Source organism: Pagrus pagrus (genome assembly GCF_965226575.1).
Source record: "Pagrus pagrus genome assembly, chromosome: 12".
In the NCBI taxonomy this organism is placed as follows: domain Eukaryota; kingdom Metazoa; phylum Chordata; class Actinopteri; order Spariformes; family Sparidae; genus Pagrus; species Pagrus pagrus.
In genome coordinates this window covers 20,832,857-20,855,681 of record NC_140196.1, presented here as the reverse complement: position 1 = coordinate 20,855,681, position 22,825 = coordinate 20,832,857, and the positions used below count along the sequence as shown (strand labels likewise).

The following is a 22,825-nucleotide window of genomic DNA, read 5'->3' as shown; positions in this document are numbered from 1 at the left end:
CATTATAATGCCTCTTTGTTCTGAGTCTTAGCCACATGTCATCAGTCCTCAACAGCCCCAAATTTTAATGTCACCTCAACCATGAGAAGGAATCCCCTGGGGGTGAAGCAGTTTTTAACTAGTGACAGTATTGAAACAGAGCCAGTGAGCCATATTACACCTCCTGTTCTTCAATAGGCTCTTTGACTGGGTCTTTCCTCAAACCTCATCTGCTCTGTTCATTAGAGAGAAGGCCACCCTGTTATTATGCAAATCTCATCTCATGAAGGAGCTGAAAAGAGACTGCAACACAATAAATACAGCTTGTATGGAAAACTTGCAGCTGTCTCTTAGTTAGTCTGCAGTTTGTGAGAAGAGGTGCAGCTCTTTCTTACCTCCCTGAATTAGTTTTTTATTCTAAATGCCGACCATGATGGCCAGACTCCACACAGACTGCATAGAGAGACCACTACGCATCTGTTTTCAGATGACGGGTCATTTTATTGGATCTCATCCCTGGTTGTTCTGCATCACCCCCCTTATTCTCTCAACGTGTCTGGGGAGCGGATTTTATCTCCTAAAGGACAGGATGTCAAACAACATCGAAGAGCAGTTCACACCTGTCGACGGACGAGCCAAGATGGAGAGGAAATACATCCAGGAAACTTTTCCAGGAAATTGTTCCATGTTTTCACCTTTAAGACTGAGCACGGATGGAAACTATGCGGCTCTCATAGCCACAAGTGACAGGAATGTTCTGACTGTGGAGGCACTTCAGGACATCCTCCACTTGGACCTTAGAGTTAAGAGTATGGTTGTGCAGTTTGACAACCAGGAATATGAATATGTGGATGTTTGTGCTGAGGTGATGGGATCCTGCACCTCTAATGACATTTTAGATGTCATTCACTATAATGCCGACAATATAGATGCAGTCAATTTGACATTTCCGTGGTATTACTCAGATTTCAGGAGCTCTGCTTTATATTTAAGTCTGGGGGGTGTGAAGTTGGTCAACGAGAGCTCAGTTGTTGAAAGTGCAAAAGCCATACAGCTCCATTACTATTTACATGAAGACAATAAAACAAAAACTGACCTTTGGTTGGAAAGCTTCATTCATTTGGTCTCAAATGCATCATCAGCTTCCATTCAGGTAAGCAGAATCACATTATACTGTTTAAATGGGAGATATGTCAGAAAATTAGTTAAAAACGTTTTTAAAAATTAACTAAAATTATCCACAGAATGTGTAAAATAGCAGTTTTGTCATTATGATGTAAATGTATTGTGTTTGCTGTGATAGCTAAAGTTAGCATGCTACCCAACTAGCCCCGGCCCTTGCTGGTCTAAAGCTCCCGTGTAAACACAGACACTCTCTTGGTCCCCAAGCTCCCAGTCTAAACCACTAGCTGCATGGCTAGTTGAGCTAAGGCAGCTACAGTTAGCAGCAGTTAGCCATTACTCTGGTGATGTGCTACCACCCGTTTGTTTTAAGCATGAACTTTAGCTTTTCATTCATTAAGTAGCTTCTTCTACTTTCCAGGTGTCGTACTCCACCTCCACGTCAATGCAGTGGGAATTTGAAAAATCTCCAGCTTCGGTCGTCTATTTGTTCTCCATCACTTATGCCATCGCCATTACATTTTCCATCATATCATGTTGGAGGTTTGTTAAACATTCGCAAATCCAAAGAATGTTATACAATGGATTTTGGACGCTCGGCTCTGTTTGATCCCTGATGTTCTTTCAGGTTGGATAATGTGAGGACAAAGGTGTGGGTGGCAGCCTGTGGAGTGCTCTCCACGGGTCTAGCAGTTCTGAGCGGTTTCGGTGTGCTGTTGTTGCTGGATCAACCTTTTGTTATGACGGTTGCCTCCTGTCCTTTCATGATCTTAGGTAAGTCCTGTCTAACATCCAGATCCATGAGATCCCACTGTATTCAAAAAGTACCTGAAACACAATGTTGATGAACACGATACATTTCTTTTCATGTCACATACTGCACCTGTAGATGGATTAAACAATCAGGGGACCTATGGACAAACATTTGCTGTTTGGTCCCACAGAGAGACGTTATAAAGCAGAAAGTGATTAAATAACAGTTTTGACATAATGATGTTTATGTATTATGTTGCAGAGATATCAGAGATATACAGGTTTATGTGACTTTGTTAGATGGCTGATGATGCATCAATGTGTAGCATTTTACTGTTGTAGCTGTTTGTGGAGGAGCTAGTTGGCACTAGTCTGTATACAGTTTTGGATCCCAGCCTGAGGACCGGGCCCCTCCGATGGATCACCAGATAACTTTGAGGGGTCATTGATGAGATGAGAGAAAAGAGCAAGAAGCAACACATTTCTGATGCACAAATCTGTATTAATTTTTAATGTTTCTTATAATTAATAAACGCTGTCAGACAAATGTAGTGCCCTGATTGGATAAAGTGGGCAGGGATACCAAAAAATAACAGAGTGTTCGGACAGAGAGTGAATAGAGGTGCTGCAGCAATGGACAGTATGAGAAAAATATATATTTTTTTTAACATCAAGGCATGCAAACATTTTTTAATAGACACACAAAATAAAAGTATGAACATAAAGTTGAACATAATATGGGCCCTTTAAAATCTCTCTCCTGTGACTGAATGAATTCAAAGGTATTGGACTGGATGACATGTTCATCATGATCTCTTGCTGGCAGAGGACCTGTGTTCTGGACAGCGTCCCCGACCGGCTGGCTGACACCTACAGGGATGCTGCAGTCTCCATCACCATCACCACCCTGACCGATGCCCTGGCTCTCTTCCTGGGCTACAACTCGCCCTTTGGTTCGGTCCAGTCCTTCTGCCTGTATGCTGGGATTTCGATTTGCTTCAGCTATCTGTACAGCATCACTTTCCTGGGGGCGTGCATGGCTTTGAACGGACAGAGGGAAGCAGAGAACAAGCACTGGTTCAGCTGGGCCAAAATCCCAGAGGACTTACCGTCCAGTCACTCTAGAGCTTTCAGCATCTGCTGCGTTGGAGGGAGTTACGATCGAATGACTGAAAAGGAGGAAACTGGGCTCATGAGTCACATTTTTGAGCGGTTCTACGGACCATTTCTGACCCAAAAACTGGTCAAAGCATGTGTGTTTGTCATTTACGCAGGCTATCTGGCTGTTAGCATCTACGGCTGCTTTATCTTAAAAGAAGGACTCGATATCAAGAATCTAGCTTTGGATGACTCCTACATCATCAGTTACTACAACGATCAAAGACAGCACTTCCCAGAATACAGTTGTAACGTGATGGTTGCGGTGAAGCAGCCCTTGCTTTACTGGGATGAGGTCGAACAGAAGAATCTGCGTTCATGCATTTCAAAGTTTGAAAGTTTGAACTTTGTCAACAGCACCTCTGCTTGGTTTCTTTCCTTTCAACGGTACGCTAGTGCGACCAATCTAAACACAAGTTCACGAGAGGCTTTCCAAACACATCTGCGCCGTTTCTTAGAGCTCAACCCCATGTTCAAACAAGACATAAACATGACCACAGACGGTGAGATTCAAGCCTCTCGCTTTTTCATTCAGACGCTCAATAAAACCGCAGTGGAGAACATGATGACCGGACTCAGGAGAACAGCGGAGGATTGTCCAGTAGTGCTCCTGGTGTTCCACCCTGCTTTCATCTACTTTGACCAGTATACTGTCATCGTGGACAACACGGTTCAAACCATCCTGGTGGCTGTTGTAGTGATGTTAGTCGTCTCACTCGTCCTGATACCCAGTCCTCTTTGTTCCCTATGGGTGGCTTTTGCAATTTGTTCAGTCCTTGTTGGCGTGGCGGGCTTCATGGCGCTGTGGGGTGTAAACCTGGACTCCATTTCCATGATCAACCTGGTCATGTGCATCGGTTTTTCTGTCGACTTCTCAGCTCACATTTCTTACTCTTTTGTCTCAAGCCCCAAGAGTGATGTCAACGAGAAGGCCACAGATGCATTGGCCCGTTTAGGCTATCCCATTCTGCAAGGAGCACTGTCCACTATTTTAGGAGTGGTGGTGCTGTCCATATCTGGGAGTTACATCTTCAGGACGTTCTTTAAGATTGTGTTTCTTGTGATCACGTTTGGGCTGCTCCATGGTTTACTGTTTATTCCAGTGTTTCTGACACTGTTTGGGGCCTGTGGGAAGTGTTGTAAAGGACCAATTTAGGGATTTAAACTGAAATTTAAATTATTCACTCTTTCTGTGTACAGAAATGTAAGCTATTGTGCATAATTTACAATTTTCAAATGTTTTTGGACATGTTTGTGGACCCTAACCCTAACAATGAACCAACACTAAGCCTGAACCTTTTAATGGAAAAACGAAAAATAAATCTTCTCCTCCCCCCACAACCCAAAAATCAGTTGTTTTTGTTTTAATGTAGGCTTTTTATTTATTTCAGCTGCACAAACATTCATCAACTATTGCCGTCACATTGTCGAGAGATTTAGTCAATCAACAGCAGAGAGCCATTCAATGTGTTTAGAGCATAAAAGCATTCCTATACATCTATGTACAATGTTCCCACTCCCAGTCATATATACAGCTAAACACAGCTAAAAGGCTAATAAACAGAAGAGATAGTGTTGAATTGAAGCAAAAGTTTACACTATAAAGTTGAACATATGCTGGTGGTAATCTCGACAAGAGCTACACCTTGTTCCAAAATGCTAAAATATGGATTACATACACTGTTGCTGCTGCACTGGAATACTGAGACATTCAACATTTGAACAGAGGCATTACTGCAAGTCTACCCACAACTGTCAGAATCAAGGATGTCAATTTACGATTAGACTTGCTACAGCTTAACCTCCTTTATACACAGAGCAGTGCCTGTGAGCACTGAACACTGGCATCTTTCTCCCTCTGTACTGTGCAAAATGTGTTGAGACAGAAAGGTAAAGAGCACTACATGTGAGACATCCCTCTGCCTTAAAGCGATGAAGAAGGAGACAGCAATGGACAGCTAACAGAAACGGCCTCGTTGTTTGAATAATCTGAAGATTAAGAGTCTTTAATCCACTCGTTTGCAATCATCACAAACTGATATTTTGCTGAAAGGTTTTTTCAGACCATTTAAACAACAGGCCAACGTCGCAACGTTAAAATCCTAAAGATCCCAACGCTCTATCACTACATAAGCACAGCTTGTGTTTGCCGCATGCTTCGTGAGGCTGAGCAGCGGTTTTTTGATCCATCTGTACACGCAGCATACATGAAATAAATTACATGAAGAGTGCATAAGTGCTTTTTTTTTGTACACTTACCCAAAGTGCTGAGACGCTATACACGTCCTACTGTACTTCGAAAAGAAAAAGGTTCACACTCGCAGTACATTCCCCAAAAGGCCACCTTTAAAAATAAGCAACAGGGACATTTGCAGAGGGGTAGAGCAGGACAAGAGAGAGTCGGAGCATGATCTTCAAAGAATCAGCACCCCATCATCACAGTTCTGGGAGCTGGATTGAGAAGCAACAAGCTAAAGTGGAGTATACGACCATAAACACTGGAAGACGAGTGACAAACAGGAGTTGAGGGTTAAAATCTAGTTGTCATGACACAGTAGGGTAAGGATACTAGTGTTTTCCATTGACAGAATAGGAATCCATGAACACCTGGCTGAGCAGAATGTGACCAAATCTAACCTTTTTTTTGCTCATCCGTATTATTTCCTCCCACCAGCCGATTACGTGACCTCACCAACATCCTCATCCTCAGAACTCTGGAGCGTCGTGTTTATGTTTCGTATAACAGAACTACTTATCTGGGAACACTGATGAGATTACACAAAGGTGACAGCATGAAGATACGACACAGTCCCACATGAGAATTTGTCAGTGTAGGCCGTGAATTCATCCTCCTCTGATTCGCTGCTCGTGATTGAGTCCACCCTGAGCTCTTTAAATCTGACCCCTCCCCAAGCCGTAACCCCCGACTGTTGCCGTCCTTGCTGGTTTCATCTGGTTTCCAGGGTCTTGCCCTCCAGCACCAGCTGGATCTCTTTGGCGTCCAGCGTTTCATACATGAGCAGAGCGTCTGCCAGGTTTTTGTGCTCTTTGGCGTGTGACTTCAGCAGGGCTTTGGCTCGCTCGTAAGAATCCTGGAGACAACAAGAGGAAAGTGGTAAGAAGGAGGGTTTATACAGGTTTGTTTTTGTTCAGCTGTCCTAAAGAAGCTGATACAGACCTTCAGTAACACCCTGATTTCATGCTCCACGGCTGCTTGTGTCTCTGGGCTCTGGGCTGTCATGTCAGTATAGGTCATCACACCCAGCTGGGAGATAAGAGGAGGAAACAAATACATGTATAAAATTATAGCAAAGCTGTGGGCAAACATTATGAAAAGGCTTATGCAGTTCCGGAGAAGGAATTCATAGGCAAAATATTAATATTTACCAAATAAATAATAGAAATAGAAATATTTTTTTCCATGACTGAATGAACAAGCTGTTCAGGGTCCAAAGTAAAACAGTATGAAATTGTGTTCTCCTTTAAGGTTCAGTTCGTTTATTTAGCTTATTCAGTCGTGAAAACAAAGACAGTTTGTTTATTTGTTTCAGCATAAAAAGAAGTTACTTTACCTTTTCACACATTCCAAATCTGGTCACCATCATCTTAGCGATCTTTGTGGCACTATCAAAGTCACTTGATGCACCTGGAGAAGAAGAAACGCGGCCTTTGTAAAAATTCCAGCCTGCCAACCACCTTCCCTCGTGTAAGACAATCAAGATTTTTCTACATTCTGCCCCTCATTCATGTTGAAACCAGTTTTGACCTTGTCGTCCATTTTAAGGAACCCTTTCTCACCGGTTGTGATGTCCTCATGACCGAATATGATCTCCTCTGCCACCCGGCCGCCCATACTGACGTCCATCTGGGCGAGCAGCTGAGAGCGAGTCTCACTCCAGCGATCGTTCTCTGGGAGCATTGACACCTGGGAAAAAAAGACAAGGAAGAGGATTGAGAAATGATCAGAGGGAGAACAGAGTTTAAATAAAGACAGCTTAGTTTACAAGCTCTATGTTTCCTTACATGTCCCAGACTGGGGCCTCTGGGCATGATGGTGGCCTTGTTGATCGGCATGGCATCTTTGGTGTAGTAAGCTACAATGGCGTGGCCTGATTCATGGTACGCCGTGATCTGCTTGTTCTTTTTGTCTATTTCTGCACTCCTTCTCTCAGGGCCTTGAGGAACAGAGAGAGGGTGGATGAATTAAAGTAAGAAACATGACGATGGATGGGATTTTAGTCATAAAAATATGCTAGATTAAAACATGAAACCTAGATAAGGATTCTTAGAAAGATAAAGTATACCGTAAACATTGCAGGGAAGTAATGGAGTGGTCTTTCTCATAACTCACCCATGAGGATTTTGTCTTTAGCGAACTCCAGCTCCTTCAGTGTGACCATGTCTTTGCCATCCACTGCTGCCTTCAGGGCCGCCTGGTTCACCAGATTTTCCAGGTCAGCGCCAGAGAAGCCAACCGTGCCCCGGGCAATAATCTTGGCCTCGATAGCTGCAGAGACAACACGCAACATTAACAGTCAGTCTGGGCCTCAGACTGGACTACAGTTAAAGCAGCTTAAAAAGACAACACATACAAAAATTCTTTGGGTCGTGTCCTACAGTGGTTAGAATAACATATACCACATTAATGTGTTTGAGAAACAATTCTCAGACCTGGATCCACTTTAATCTTCTTCAGATACCAGTTGAGGATCTCTGTGCGTCCTTTCACGTCTGGTTTGGGGACAGTCACCTGCATGTCAAAACGTCCCGGGCGGATCAGGGCGCTGAAACAGAAGATCAGTTGGTCAGTAAAATACTGAAAGTGTGTCACTGCAGTTTAAACCCACTTAGTTTGGTCTTTGTTATTGAAAGGGAAAGCAGAGACTCAGAGGCTTGTTGACTTTGACATTTGTGAATGTGTATTGTAAGCACTGACATTTGCACAGGCACGAGACACAGAGGTAAACATACTTATCCAGAGCCTCCGGGAAGTTGGTTGCTCCGATGATGATCACGCCTTCATTTGGTTTGAACCTACAAATAATGTTACAGGGTAAAAGTCAGTGTCTGCAACGCAGTGACTCTTATTTTCTGCCAAGTTTTCTCACCACAGCGTCCTGCAGATATTCATTTATTCTTCTGTTTATTCTGACTGACACTGTACTGTACTGTAAGTGCTTGTGATTAAAGCTGGTTCTTTATTCTCTAAAGTTGCAAACTAAATTATAGGAGTTTTGCGTCATTCATTCATTCAGTAAGTGGATTATCTTAAAAACACATCACAATACAGTTATTTTATCTATGGATAGCTTCTTAATTCAATTTCTTTAAATCTAGTATATCACTATATATAGTGTAATTGCAGTACAGAAGTATACATATCATGACTGAAGATTTCATTCTTTTTATTATATCCAGGGTTCCCACCAATCTTGAACATTAAATTCAAGGACTTTTCAAGGACTCTCCAGGTCTAATTCGCTTTCATAAAAAGGACCCAATGCTGCATAGCTTGAGACATGGATCAAGGTGATTTACTGTTACAACACTAAGAATTTTTCATAATGAGAACTAGCAGACGTTACAAAAGCTCACAGACAACCATTCATTTGTCTTGTTAATTTTTAATCTATTTTTAAAAACTTTCAAGGTCTCAACTGTTTTCCCTAAAACTTTTAAGGATTTCAAGGTCCTGTGAGAAACGTGCCTATCAGCACACGCATGCTGTGCGAACCCACCAGAATACCAGAAGGATTTGCCAGATTTGCTTTAACCTGAATTAAATCAACTCTTCACTCATCAGTTTACTAAAAATGTAAAAACACAACAGATCCTTTTAGAGATTACCCGTCCATCTCAGCAAGTAGTTGGTTAATAGTCTGTCTGGAGTATGGGTGCATGGGAGACTCAATCCTTTTGCCACCCACACTGTCCAGTTCATCAATGAAGATCACACAGGGAGCGTTGGCTTTAGCCTCCCCTAGAAAAAAGACACAACATTTAGAGAGAGAAACGTTACAAGCGTAGATGGACCCAAGGAAGGAAAAGGCTAACAGAAAGGCAACTTTTAATAATAATATTGAAAAAAGTCCCACTGAAAAGGTTCCTGATGCGGCTGGCTCCCACTCCAACAAACATCTCATCGAACTCAGACCCAGAGGCGTAGTAGAACGGAACATCTGCCTCTCCTGCCACTGCTCGGGCCAGTAGAGTCTTTCCAGTACCTGGAGGGCCGACCAGCAGCACACCTACAGTAAAGAGAGTTGAGAAATTGAGAGTGTCATAAAAAAACAGAGCCCTGAAATCATCACATCCTATCCTAACAAACCGAGAAGCTTTTCATGCAGCTCAGAATGCCCTGTGAACGACAGCCCTACCTTTTGGCAGCTTTCCTCCCAACACTGTGAACTTCTGTGGGTTTTTCAGGAACTCCACCACTTCCTGCAGCTCGTTCTTAGCTTCCTCAACCCCTTTGACGTGCTCAAACGTCACGTTTTTCATCTGGACGGGATCAACTCCAGAGTCCAGGCCTGATGTGGTTCGGAACCGCACTATCAAAAATGGTTAGATTAAAGTTCGAAATCACACTGCATGGCACGGTTAATGAACCCCCACACACACATACACTGTCTGTTACTGAGGATTATTGAACGGCCACATCTGATGCATGTCAATGCTTCAATACAGCAGGTTAGAATGAGTTGTCAGGAAATGGTTCAGTTATATCAGGCTTAGTCTTTTTCTTTGAAGGGTCAACACACGTTCAATATGAATTGATTAGTTTAACAGGCAAATGCAGAGCTATATTGTTAACATAAACATTTTTAATATATTAAAATGGAAGTGTGAATGAATGCCATGAAGTCAAAACGCAGGTTTAGAGGAGAAAAGGAGCCTTTACCCGATATGAAGGGGGTCTTGGAGATACCATAGAGCCCGACAAGAAGCAGCACCAGCAGGATGAGACGAGTCCTCCTGAGAGAGTCTGAACAGTTGGAGCAGGAAAATTAGACATCAGTATTGTTTAACGCTTCATCATGGATTCAATAAGATGGTGTTGGTATTAAATCTCGCCTTGTGTGCGTTGTGTCAAGGCTTGAGCTTTCAGGAAACCCTCAGCGAAGCCCCTCTTGAAAGCATCCTGCTGTCCATCAGGCACATTCTTTTTCTTCAAAAGGCTGTCGAGACTTTCAACTTCAACCCCCCTGTCACGTGTCAGGAAGCCCTGCAGTACAAGGTAAGACTGATCAGCAGGAGAATAATACTTCTAGTACTTTATCTCACCTTTACACTTAAGGCGATCACACTGTAGGCCTGAAAAGTTAAGGTACCCTGCCATTATTATTATCAGTAGCTGGAGGCCCCTTTTTGTTATCAGGCAATGGCAAAGGCAGCTGTTGTCAATTGCTTTGTGAACGCAGCTGCATACCTGATAAAATTAGCTTACTTAATAAGAAAAAAACTACCATCTATTTCGGTCATGAAATTATAGGCCTGAACTGACACTTTTCCACCATTTTTCTTGTGTGCAGAGAATCAATTGAAAGCGAGGCTAGTCTGGATTTTTATTTGACCAGACAGCAGAGAAAAAAATGCAGTAATGTGGTGCATTTTCCACTCAAGAGCTGAATATTTTGGTATCTCATCAAGCCTTGTATTTTCCTCAAAAAAATAATGCAATACCCTAGTCATGTGAAAATGTTGTTGCTGTAATGCTACGATTACTGGTAAATAGTTTTAAAAAGGATATGCTTTATGCAATAAGCACATTTAGCATAGCCACTACACGCTCTAGTTACATACCTTCATAAAAGACGGTGTGAACCCTTCAGATTCCAGCGGGCGGTCGGCGGCTAACTGCATTCGTCTGGCTTTCCTTAAAGTTTTAAAGCCTCTGCTCTGGACCAACACTAGAGATATACAGTAAGCACATGATTAAATCAGATAATAAGCTAGCCATGTTTCCGAAGCATTTAACGTAAATATATTAACCAATATGAAAACTGGATTTGTACTGATATCCATTCTGTTTATATTTTCAGACTCATTTTGGCCGCCTGCTGATGCTGATACCGGTATAGGCACATACAGTATTTTCTTCCAAATCAAGTCCTTCCACTGGCAGATGCAGACATGCGTGCTTTTTCAAATGTACAAATTTACTGGCAACAATAAGAAAACTACTTAGTCAATAGTTTGCTTCACTTGTGCATAATCAAAGTGTCGTCTTAATGGCAGGAATTTTAATTTCAGGCCAATGCAGATATTTCGTTTTACAGCCTTCATCAGCAGATATTATTGTACATCCCTAATAACATACATACATTGTTACAGGTAAATTAACAATGTATGTGTAAAAATAGGAAACCAAAGATCATTTTGACAACTGGAATATTTTGTCAGTAATGTTAATCTAAACTGTTTCCAGATAACATACACACCTGCTCTAGTCATTTATTAGTAAGACCCGAATACAAACCGTTGGATCAGTACTAAAACTATCACAGCACTTCTAAATGCTTCTAGTCCATAGTTACCTGGCCAGTGTTGTAGCTCTATGCCGACAGCCTGAAGAGGTGAAGGGTGCTGTCTGGAAAACACCGGGGCTGTTGCACCAGATGAGAAGCCTGGGAACAGAGGACAAGACATAACTCTGTGATACCTTTAGGATAAAGTTGTAGCAGAGGCGCTATTGCTTGTTTAGACGGCCACCTAGTAGCTAAACTGATAAAAAAGATTAAATACATCCAAGTTTCATGATGAAACTCTGTAATTGTATGCAGTGAAAGATGCACATCCTCACCGTGCTTATTGTTGAAAAAGGAGGGCGTAGAAAGATGTGACGTCCTCCAGGCTGTCTGTCCACCCAATGCAAGAGGGGCCTCCTCTGGGCTCAAGCGTGGTAACACACGGCTCACCAGCTCATCCAGCTGCTGCGCTCCCAGGTCTGATAAGCCAAGCTCACGCAGGGTCAACATGGGCTGCACACACAGACATAAATTACAGTTTTGTGTATTAGACTCACTAAAATATCCAGGAATATGTTTTTGTTAAACAAAAGGAGCACAGTGGAAAGAACTGTGCAGCATCACACGCTCTCTGACTTGATGCAGCAATTACAGATTACGTCCAATTGATGTGTACCTCTGTGCAGTGTCGATCTGAGTCTGAGGCATGCTCCTTCTGTTTTCTTGATGTGCAGGTGACACTGCTGCTGCTGCTGCTGCTGCCCACTGAGCTCTTCATAGAGTGGAGGACATTGATGAGGTGGCTCAGAGGTACAGTCACCTGTGACCACATGTGATTAGACAAACATGAGTGAATGGCATGTTTTGAACATTGAAGAATTACCACAATTATAGACAACCCCTACTTTTTAGTAGTAGTAGTAGGCAGTCCAAAGGCTGCTCACATAGGTAGCACAACAGCTAGCTTGTTTTACAAAGCCAACATGATGGACTCTTAGTTCAATCAAAGTAGCTTGTTCTAAATTGTAAAAAGAAAGAAGCCATATACGGATGATAAACATTTAGAATCTGTAGAAAAGTTGGTCAAAGTGCTGATTTATCAGAATATTCAAATCATCAGTGTCAAACATGTCACTCACTGACGCAGTTTCCCAACTGGCAGCTAAGGACACTCAACACAACCGCAGCTAGCTCAAACTTCTCTCAACGGCCCCACACAGTCTTCATTTCAGTTTAATTACGGTTAAACATAAATGTAATAACACTGACACAATGTTCACCGATGTGACTGCAATATACTGGTTCATTCATATCATCAAAACCACAACGAAAGGTCGTCTGGCTCGTAAGAGCACAAGCTAAGGTTAACTTTGCATGCTAGCAGGAACCTTAGAACCAAAACAACAACAATGCTAATGTTAGCTCGGCCTAACGCTTCTTGCTTTCTTACCTGCGGTTGGACGGTCAAGGAAAACATCTTTAATCCTCACTGGTCGTTTAAAATGCGCAAGTTACACCACGGTTCCTGTCTGCTCCGTATTTCTTTCACTTTATCCCTCTGTGGCAGGCATAGCAAGTCAAACAGCGAACTTCAGCGGCAGACTGACAGCTGAAAATAAACCGGATGTAACCGCTGCCGTGGTGTGACACATTTTTGTGTCCCCGTCGAAATCTTCTTTTTAAGCTTTAAGTTCCGTTTATCAGCTGCAGTTAATGTGACATTTTAAAAATATTATTCTGCTAATTTACAGTAGTCTCAAATATTATCTATGCGATATCGTAATTACCACTTACATTTTACAGCTTGTGGTTTCTCATGCTGAAAAAGGAGAAATAACAAATCCCATTTTCACAAGCAGGCACAGCTTTTCACCCATTAAAGGATAAATTCACCAAAAATAAAAAATTTCAGTCAATTACCAGTCACACTCATTCGAACCCTCATGGAAAGTCGGGTGAAGTTTCTAGTCCACAGAACATTTTTGGACCCTTACAGCAAAATAGTGTTGCAGCATTCTTCTAAACAACTGAAGCAGATGGGGACTTGTTTTAAGAAGTTAAAAATCAACTGAAAAAACAAAACATAAAATGGCTCTCTACAGCTCACATGGCTTAATTCAAGTCTCGAGAAGCCCTAAAGTCACAAATTGATTAAAAAAGATGTTTTTACACCTTTTTAAAGCCAAAATCTTCACTTAAGCAGCTTAGCTGAAAGTGTTAGCACGCACCCCGTCTGAAGTAGGTGCACAAGCTCGATCACACGTTGAGGGTGTAAATCACGGTATCTCTCTTCTGGAGACTTGGATTACGCAGGGAGAGCTGTATTATTATTGTTTATGTTACCAACTGAGTGAACTTGTCCTGCATCAAAATCAGAGACTCACAACAATAACTGTTTGTTGCAAGAATGTGTTTATTGCATTTTCAAAATCTGCTTCATATACAGTCGTATTAAGTTTACATACGCTTGCAAAGAAAATGTATATCATGGCAGTCTTCAGTTCTAATGATTTCTACAGCTCTCATTTTTCTGTGATGGAATGAGAGCACAAACTACTTTGTCACAAGAAACATTCAAGTTTGGTTCAAGTCTGAATTTACATACTTGAACAATCAATTCTGCTGATGGCCTCACATCTTCTTCTAAGTGATTATGATTGATAATAGCTGGTGATTTTTCTTGGCCCCTTTTAATAAGGCTTGTTTGATACACTCAGCCACAAACACTACAATGGGAAAATCTAAGAAGCCCAACATTGATTTTAAAGAACATATTAATGATTTGAACAAGTCAGGAAAGCCACTTAGAGCCATTTCAAAGCAGTTACAGGTCAAGATCAACTGTGCAAACAACTGTTTGTAAGTATAAAGTGCATGGCAAAGTTGTGTCACTGCCACGATCAGGAAGAAAAAGCAAACTTTCACCTGCTGCTGAGAGGAAATTGGTCAGGATGGTCAAGAGTCAACCACAAACCACTGTGTCGCAGTGTGTTTTGCATCAACATGAGCTGAGAGGCTGCCATGCAAGAAAGAAGCCCTTGTTCCAGACGCAGCACCTTAAAGCTCGACTGAAGTTTTCTGCTGATCACATGGACAAAGAAAAAACCTGTTTGCTGTGGGGCTGTATTGCTGCCAGTGGATCTGCTGCTCTAAAGACAGTAAATGGAATAATGAAGAAGGAGGATTATCTCCAAATTCTTCAGGAAAACCTAAAAGCGTCAGTCAGAAGATTCGTTCGTGGGTGCAGTTGGGTCCAACAGCACAATGATCCCAAACACACATCAAAAGTGGTAAATGAACGGCTAAATCAGGCTAGAGTTTAGGTTTGACTTGTCCTGACTTGAACCCCAAGAGAACATGTGGACTGTGCTGAAGTTCGTGCCATGAAGCCAACAAATTTAGTTGAACTTCACTGATTCTGTCAAGAGGAGAGGTTAAAAATTCAGCCAGAGGCTTGTGGATGGCTATCAAAAGCACTGAACTGAGGTGAAAATGGCAGGGGGACATTTAACCAAATATCAGAATTGCTGTATTTTTTATATTTGTATGCATGTAAGAAGACCTATAATAAGTTCATTATCGAAGCAAACTTCATGAATGTTTTTTGTGAAGTATTTTGTGTTCCACTCGTTCCATCACAGAAAAATGAGAGCTGTAGAAATCATTGGAACTGAAAACTGCCATGATATACACGTTTGTTACAAGTGTATGTAAACTTCTGACCACGACTGTACTTACATGTATGTTTTACAACAGTATATATTAGAAAGCATTGTACCCTTTGCTGAAACAGAGTATTCTTCTTCTCACTGTACGACTGACAAGACACGAGAATAAATATATGGATTGTCCTACTTTGCATCTCTTTTTTTTTTTAAAGTGCAAACTTTGATACTAATGCACTGAAACCACACAATAAATATACACTTTTACACATAAATAACCATATTTGTCACCATGTCTATTGGGTCTAGAAAGAAATGGCTCTAAAATATTTCTATGTTTCATATAATAAATATAAAATGCTGATGTCCTTAGTTATCGGAACAATGGTGTTGACAAAAACATGATAAGAAAGAAAATAAATAATGCAACATACGATCAATAACATCCCTGACAATGGGTAAAAGTCATTGCTTAAGATCCACAGCTACTGTATGATAGTGAATTTATTTCAATTAAAAGTTACCTCAGCTATGTGAGTTATGTGCATATTGACTTCCTGGTGATCTGTGAGACATGTCATAAATAAGATCACCGGCTAATGCTACGCTAACTGTAACAAAGAAAATGTGCCAGCATTTATAATGCATAAATCTTCCCTTTCTTCAACACCTAGAAAGTATCCATAATGTCAAAAATGCTACACTATATTGCAGAATCTCCCTTTAAAAACATTCCTGACCGTTCGTTTATCTAAGTCACTGCCTTTCCATTTCTACTGCTGCCTCTTTACACTCAGGCTGTGGTGTGGGCTTGAAAAAGCCACGAAGCAACAAAAGTGCAACAATTTCACCCCAGGTTCGCCTTCTTTGATCGATGCCAATGGTTGTCAGACAATTCAGGGGATTTTCCTGTGAGGAGAAAGGTGAAACAGAGCTTAAACAGTCCGTAAGGAATTAGAGTCAATAGACCATTTTAATCAGTATTCTGCTCACCTTCTCTTCCGCTGTAAGTAAACTTGGACGAGCCAATGAGCAATCAGAGGCCAAAGTGCAGTCATTGCCACTGTTAGTGGACAGAAGTCAAAAGGCCACCAGGAAGGTCTCAGGAACTATGGAAACAGAAACTTGCATTGAACTGTTTGTTTCCTGACGTGATACTACTTGGTCATGAAATTACATAATAAAAAACAAAACCAGTTTAATACAAATCGAACAAACCTTAGAACATGTTCTTATGAGGACCTTTTGTGTGAGGGCTAGGGAGTCCTCCTGTCTTGGCGAAGATGATCTCGACTGAAAAATGTAATAAGAATATACAGAAATCGATTAATAAATATATAAATCAATTGTATGGAGACCACTGTTGCATTTCAGTAAAGGAAAATAGGGCAAAAATGATGGAAAACCATAGGCTACATAATGTAGCTGGTCTTTCACCTGCGACAGGGTGAGCGCCTCCAGAGCGTGCAGCCTGTCCAACACAGCAGCCATGTCGTGCTGCAGCCTCAGCAGAGCTGTAGCTATTTGCTCGTTGATGTTTCCCCTGGCGGCACTGACAGGACGGATGCTCCGTGACACACAACAGCAGGAAGCATCGACAGTGACACACCGCTGAGAGCTGCAGGTTGCCCTTGGTGACAGAGAACCTGACACGGGAGTCAGAATGTGACACGTTAATGTGGGAAACTGTCCTGTATCTGAGGGTATCTGATGCCTTTAAATGCTTAGGAATGTTGCAGTGAGTGGACGTCTTAGCAGAAAGGTAAATTAGGGACAAAGTGTCAACATAAGTAAAAGTCGATTACTGTAGTCTCACCTCTCCCTCTTCTTGACAAGGAGCTGTTGTGGCGGCTTGTACTAATCCCTTCTTTAAGGTAGGAATCTCCCATGAGCACTTGATCCTCTCCTCCATTCACAGTAGTGTTGCTCTCAAACCAGAGATCTTTTTGCCTCACTGAGGCAGCTCCCGATCCAGGGGACAGGAGTTTTGATGTAGACATCTTGTCAGGAAAAAAAAGGGTCCATCACAATATGAATAAACTTATGAAAGAGGGCTTTATGCAACAATTTGAAGCAATTCACATGTATTTTATTGGCCATATGTGAGTGGATTGTACCTCGTCCATGGCCAGATGCTCCATTGAGTCACAGAATTCCTCGTTATCCGAGTCTGTGGATCGGTGGTTCCTCTCAGGAGCAGCGTTACTACGATCTGGACGGTGAGAAACACAGAACACCAACAACAATAAACATGGACCACATAGGAAATTACATCATTGTTTACTATTCTCACACTGTAATATTGCTTTGTTTACTAATCTATGTATTTATATATTTTTTTCAACAACAACAGATCAAATGATTGTGTTTGTGAAAGGGTTTGCTCTAAGTGACCATCCCATTGAGTTTTATTATGCCTTAACTCTGCAGTTCCCCTCAGCTATACAGAGCCTTTTAGCATTTTAGCTCATTGTTTTGTTTTTTCCATCCTGCAAGTTTACTGTTTTGGTTGGATCTCACTGCTTTAAAAGCATCATTTTAATCAACATACTCATTAAAAAACAAATGGTGCACCAAACAATAAAGAGACAGAGTGAGTGACTGAACGTATCGAAGCATTTAGCGGCTAATGAGCCAGATAGTTCCTGCAAGAGCTGGTGGAGAACAAAACAGCTAAAAGGAGAGCGAAGCATCATTTATGTTTCACGATAGTTTATTCATATAGTATATTTAACTTTTTTACACAAAAGCAAACTGGACAAGCATAACCATTATTCTATATTATTATGACATATTATGACATATTCTGCCTCGTCACTTCCTGTGCGTTCTGTTACCACTGTTATACATGATATTTTGCATTAATGTGGACACTTACCGTTCAGGTGTCCATTAAAGTGCATATAGGGGTTATACTGCACACCTGGCTCTACAGAACAGGCCAGTTCCTCCTCCTCCATCTCGCTGTTGAGGGAGCTGTGCGTCCCGTTGGTGAAGGAGGACATGCTGGGCTCCATGCTGCTGCCGGACCCCCTGGTGTCAGACCTCCACCTCTTGTCCTCCACCATCAGCAGCCTTGGGTCAGGACTCCAATCTGAGACAATGCAAAAAGAGAAAGAGAGAGAGAGAGAGAAGTAATATGTAGTAAGTAATGTGCCCTTTGTCGAGCCATATCTCAGCCTGCATGTACTTAGTGCAAATTGCTTTTTCTCTCCATCTCCATGAAATACTGTTGTAAGTAATGCATGCACAAAAAAAAGCATAGAATGAGAGAGTGCCCATGTTGTAAATAACTCCTCTGTGCCGAATAGAAACGAAGCATTGTGCGTTTTCTGTTACAAACAAATCACAGATATATGGATCCCTTTTTCCAAAAAAGCTAAGGACTTTGAGAGACACCTGGGCACTGTAGTTTTTAACAAATGTGACTCACACAGGAGTAAACGATGTATCTTTCAGGGACTATTTTCAGCTGCGGACTAATACACATTTAGTACAATAGGGAGTATACAGCAGCAGGACGTTTATAAATAACTACAGTGTCCGTATTCATTGTAGAAGAGATGTTGATGTGCTCTTAGATGGTAGTATCAGATATGTCAGCCATTGTTTTGGTCTTTTCATGAGATCTGTTGACATTAAGAAAAATATAAAACATCACCACTCTTACCTTTAAATCATGTGAATAACAGCTTAGTATGTGAACTCCATAATACATCAAACATCACAGCACGAAACAGCTCACGTCTACAACTACAGATGGTACCTTTCATATACTCCTCTTCCTTCTCCTCGTCTTCATCATCCGTATTGTCTTCTTTATCCGCATTCTCCTCTTCCTCACTTTTCCAATCACTACTTTCCTCCTTTTTCTTGATTTCACTATGTTCTCTGCTTCCCTCTGCCTCCTCACTACTGGCACTCAGGCCATGAACACTGCTGTCTTTGTCATTCTCCTGGAGGTTTTGTATATCATCCCACAGATCCCCATAGCCTGAACAGTAAGGGAAACACTCTTGATTAAGTGGCTGTCAGAGTACATGTTGCACGGCGTACATCTACACAAAGTAGTGACGTACACACAGTCTGTTCACAGCTTCTACACACTACATCTATAAGCCAACAACCAACACACTAACAACAGCACATAGATTACACAAGACACATGACACAATCTAATGTTTTACAGTTACTGCAGATTAAGCCAAGGACAATGTACACGCATCTGTCTTTTGTCACAATAAAAGCAGCTTAATCAGGTCAAAATAAGCTTTCACTGTGGGACCGGCCCATCAACTCTACAGCTGCTACAAACACCAAAGACTTGCCTTCCATCGCTGGTTTCTGAAATGGTATGACCCGCTCATCTAGTGATAAAAACACATGTAAGACAGGCTCAGCAGTCAAAACAATTATTAGTTATTAGAATTAATTAACAGCAGTGCTACATCCCACTTGAGCTGCAGAGCCCTCCCTGGGTTGTATATCTGATGTGCCTTCCAGTGTGGAGTTATTATGGCTCTGCTGATCACGTACAATACCTGTATGTGATGCAAAAGGCCTCGTGAAGGGTCTCTGGTCTGCCTCGTTTTCTTCGGATTCTTCTCCGTCTCTGTCTACCTCCGTGTAGAAGTCGCCGAGCTCGTATACCAGCTCAGACACCTCATCTGAGATCGGCATGGTCTCCAAAATCTGACAACACACATAAGTAATAAAGCTTCAGTGTCGTGTTTTTGTAGAATTGGTGTGGTAAGACTGTCAACAGAACAGCCACCAGAAAACAAGTTAATTAGGTATAATTATACAAGTACAGGCTGACTGATTTATCTGTTGGACCAGTTAATTAAAGCTGATTAAAAACAGCTGGTAACTGGAGACAATGACTATCACGGAAGTGCCGTGAGGTGAAAAATGAATAAGAACGTTTGCAAAAGCAGCCTCTGCTGTTAAAAGAGTCTGTCACAGTTCAACAAGTTTCTTAAAACACACACAAAAAAAGAGTCATTTTTCATTAAAAAGCACAAGAGTCTAGCATTAAGCTAGCAGCTCTGTGAGGCTTGACTTAGACACGGCTACGAGCTAACATTAGTAAGCCAACATGCCCACAATAATGATGAAACATGCTAATGATTGGCAGGTATGATGTTTACCATGTTCACTATCTTAGTTCAGCCTGTCAGCATGCTAACAGTTTGCAATTAGCAGGTGAGCCACTGTCTGGACACTCTGCTGCCGTCTGGCAAAAGATACAGAAGTATCCGCTGCTGTACCACCAGACCACGAAACAGCTTCTTTCCACAGGCTCTGAGAACTTATTCATGATAAACCATTTTTTCTTGTGTAGCGTAAAAGGATTACACCTTGCACTTTGTTGTACAACCCTGTTTTGTAGAATGAGAAATACATGAAACTTGATTACTTGACTTCACTCGGCTATAAGACAGTTTATATTGGAAATAGTTCTGCCTTGTATTATAAATAAACATATATTTACTGTATGTGGTCGGCACACCAATGTCAAAACATTATTGTGAAGAGAGATGCCTGCTCCAAATCTATCAGCTGTTTATTATTCAGTGTGCTGCCTCTATTTAGTTCTATAAATCTATCAACATGCCTCTATTTAGCTTTATTCCCCTTGAAAGGACTTACCAGCTGGATGTTCTCAATATAATTCTTCATGGCTTCCTCCTTTGTCATATTTCCCAAAGAGCTCCATGCGTCCCTGGCAACAGAAAAAAGTCCCAGTTCAACACTTGAGTACTGGGAGGGAAGTGAACACTGAGCAACTGCACAGCTACCGTGGTATTTCAGAAATCATCCCCAAATTTAATCTATTCTGTATTACTGCGGGATTATCAGATGGATTTACCTGCAGCACTGTGCACTGATATTTGGATTATTTAAAATAAGTCGTGGATTTGAAACAATGGTCCTTTATAGCGGGCATGTGAAGGGACTGTGCCTTTGTATGGACACTTAGTCTGATCAGTGTATTGTTTCAGGTTAGTGTGAACTATGCAAGGGCATATTCTACCTTACCATTTAGCTTTGCCACGACTGTCCCAGAAGCCCATCGGTCTGGGGATGTCGCAGGGCCCCAGTGTGGCCTGATTGAAGTAACTGTAGAACATCAGCATCATGTCATCGGATGGCTGGAAAGGACCTAAGAAGTAAAGAAGTATAAAAAAGGTGAAAACATGCATGTGTGGGACCACTTGAAAATATACATGGGAGATGCAGGAGCTGTTATTAGACTTAAGAAATGACTGATTCAGTTAATCAGCTCTTATCCTTACAACAGCTTTATCAATAGAGTGGCAGCTCTGCATCTAGGTCAGTCACCTAGAGTGTTTACACACCAGCAGGCACAGACTTCATACTACAATGCACACGACTGAACACTAAGCCCAGTCACTTTCATTCACAGATTAGGGTGGAGTACAATCACCATCTTCAGGCAAACTCCGGATCACTTTAACTGCTGCAGCAAATTTCGCCTCCAGGCTGTGTTTGTCCTCCTCCTGCGCCATGCTGAGTCCCACCAAGGATGGCATGAAGGAGTCCTCAGATCTTCAACAAGCACATGAAACAGTTAATGGAGAAAAAGATGGAGGCGGTTCACAAAGTGTCCAGTGAGGGACACATTTTCTCATCACTGCAGCTAGTTGCCACCTGTCTTATTATCTAAAGGATGCAGACTGTCTCCTCTTTATTCCAGCATATTTTTGGATATAACTGCTCTATATACTAAGCCCTTGTCAGTTTAGCGCGAACAGACTATATTGTTTAACAGAAAATGTTTAATTTGTTAGAAACTCACCATAAAGTTCATATTCGCCGGTGCAGTGATAATTTTATTAGCCCGGCGTCTGTGTGCAATATGCAGCAGAAAGCCAATCTCGGCTCCGGTCAAGGATGAGCCAAACAGTCAACGCTTCGTAATTAAATATGTCTGGGAAATGTAGTTTTTATCGAGATGAACCGCGGCAGATGGTGGCTAAAGACACTCATATCCCACAAAGCCCTCTCAGCGGGTATTTAAACCGCGGTGAGCTCTGGGAAATGTAGTGCGGTGAATGAGGTAAGTTTTTATGCAGGCTACTATCTTTCTGTTACTACTATCGTTATTGTTCTGAGTCGTTTAGATTATGAAATAGAGTTTTTCTTTTTCTTTCTTTTCTAAATGATGGAATATCTACAATTTCATAATGTTTTTTCATTCATGTTTGGTAACACCAAATGTTTTACACATTTTGTTTTTGTGTATTTTTGTTTAAATTTTTTTAGGGGGAATTATTATTATTATTATTATTATTATTATTATTATTATTATTAATGTATTATTATTATTATTATTATTATTATTATTTAAAGGGAGCAAACGTGTATGTAAATGTGCTTAAATATGAATATAATCAATTTAACCCTTAAATCGTTTTTAATAATTATTACACATTCACAGATTTCTGATAGTAGAAACTCAAACTGTTTATGTTATTGTTGTTTATTATTTGTAATATCATTATTTTAAGTCACATTTAAATTACATACTGGGGGTTTTACGTCAACACAGTGAAAAGTCATTGGTCGACTCCTCTTCTCCTCGGCCTCTTAGCCAATCACCGGCCACCGTTTATTACGTAGCTGCCATTTGTCACGGGCTGTTGTGAATCGGAG

The 22,825-nt window shown here is 41.4% G+C and overlaps 3 protein-coding genes across 6 annotated transcripts; 1 reads left to right on the top strand and 2 right to left on the bottom strand.

Annotated features, from left to right (window-relative positions):
- Positions 1-409: 409 nt before the first annotated feature.
- On the top strand, positions 410-4,168 carry ptchd3b (patched domain containing 3b; the record flags this gene model as incomplete). The annotated part of the gene is made up of 4 exons (XM_084368258.1): positions 410-1,132; positions 1,523-1,644; positions 1,730-1,875; positions 2,637-4,168. 4 exons carry the CDS (start codon positions 410-412, stop codon positions 4,166-4,168), a joined length of 2,523 nt encoding a protein of 840 aa, XP_084224384.1.
- Positions 4,169-5,745: 1,577 nt separating this feature from the next.
- On the bottom strand, positions 5,746-13,129 carry yme1l1b (YME1-like 1b). 2 transcript variants are annotated; one of them, XM_084369679.1, is made up of 18 exons: positions 12,931-13,129; positions 12,157-12,300; positions 11,816-11,993; positions 11,550-11,639; positions 10,816-10,922; positions 10,087-10,237; positions 9,914-9,997; positions 9,390-9,563; positions 9,108-9,260; positions 8,860-8,992; positions 7,984-8,046; positions 7,684-7,796; positions 7,364-7,519; positions 7,036-7,187; positions 6,811-6,937; positions 6,585-6,658; positions 6,191-6,277; positions 5,746-6,104 (listed from the first exon to the last, which is right to left on the bottom strand). In XM_084369679.1, exons 1-18 carry the CDS (start codon positions 12,955-12,957, stop codon positions 5,961-5,963), a joined length of 2,157 nt encoding a protein of 718 aa, XP_084225805.1. In that variant the 5' UTR covers positions 12,958-13,129; the 3' UTR covers positions 5,746-5,960. The 2 variants fall into 2 exon arrangements, with proteins under 2 accessions (XP_084225805.1, XP_084225806.1); XM_084369680.1 differs by having other exon boundaries at positions 9,390-9,542.
- A 744-nt stretch (positions 13,130-13,873) lies between these two features.
- LOC311267033 (acyl-CoA-binding domain-containing protein 5-B-like) lies at positions 13,874-22,772 on the bottom strand. 3 transcript variants are annotated; one of them, XM_084369827.1, is made up of 14 exons: positions 22,700-22,772; positions 21,597-21,718; positions 21,188-21,311; positions 20,798-20,870; positions 19,687-19,837; positions 19,474-19,512; positions 18,912-19,139; positions 18,024-18,239; positions 17,263-17,357; positions 16,962-17,145; positions 16,583-16,791; positions 16,364-16,438; positions 16,139-16,254; positions 13,874-16,054 (listed from the first exon to the last, which is right to left on the bottom strand). In XM_084369827.1, exons 2-14 carry the CDS (start codon positions 21,700-21,702, stop codon positions 16,042-16,044), a joined length of 1,629 nt encoding a protein of 542 aa, XP_084225953.1. In that variant the 5' UTR covers positions 21,703-21,718; positions 22,700-22,772; the 3' UTR covers positions 13,874-16,041. The 3 variants fall into 3 exon arrangements, with proteins under 3 accessions (XP_084225953.1, XP_084225952.1, XP_084225954.1); XM_084369826.1 differs by lacking the exon at positions 22,700-22,772 and adding an exon at positions 21,969-22,057; XM_084369828.1 differs by lacking the exons at positions 18,912-19,139; positions 19,474-19,512; positions 22,700-22,772 and adding an exon at positions 21,969-22,057.
- Between the last annotated feature and the right edge of the window lie 53 nt (positions 22,773-22,825).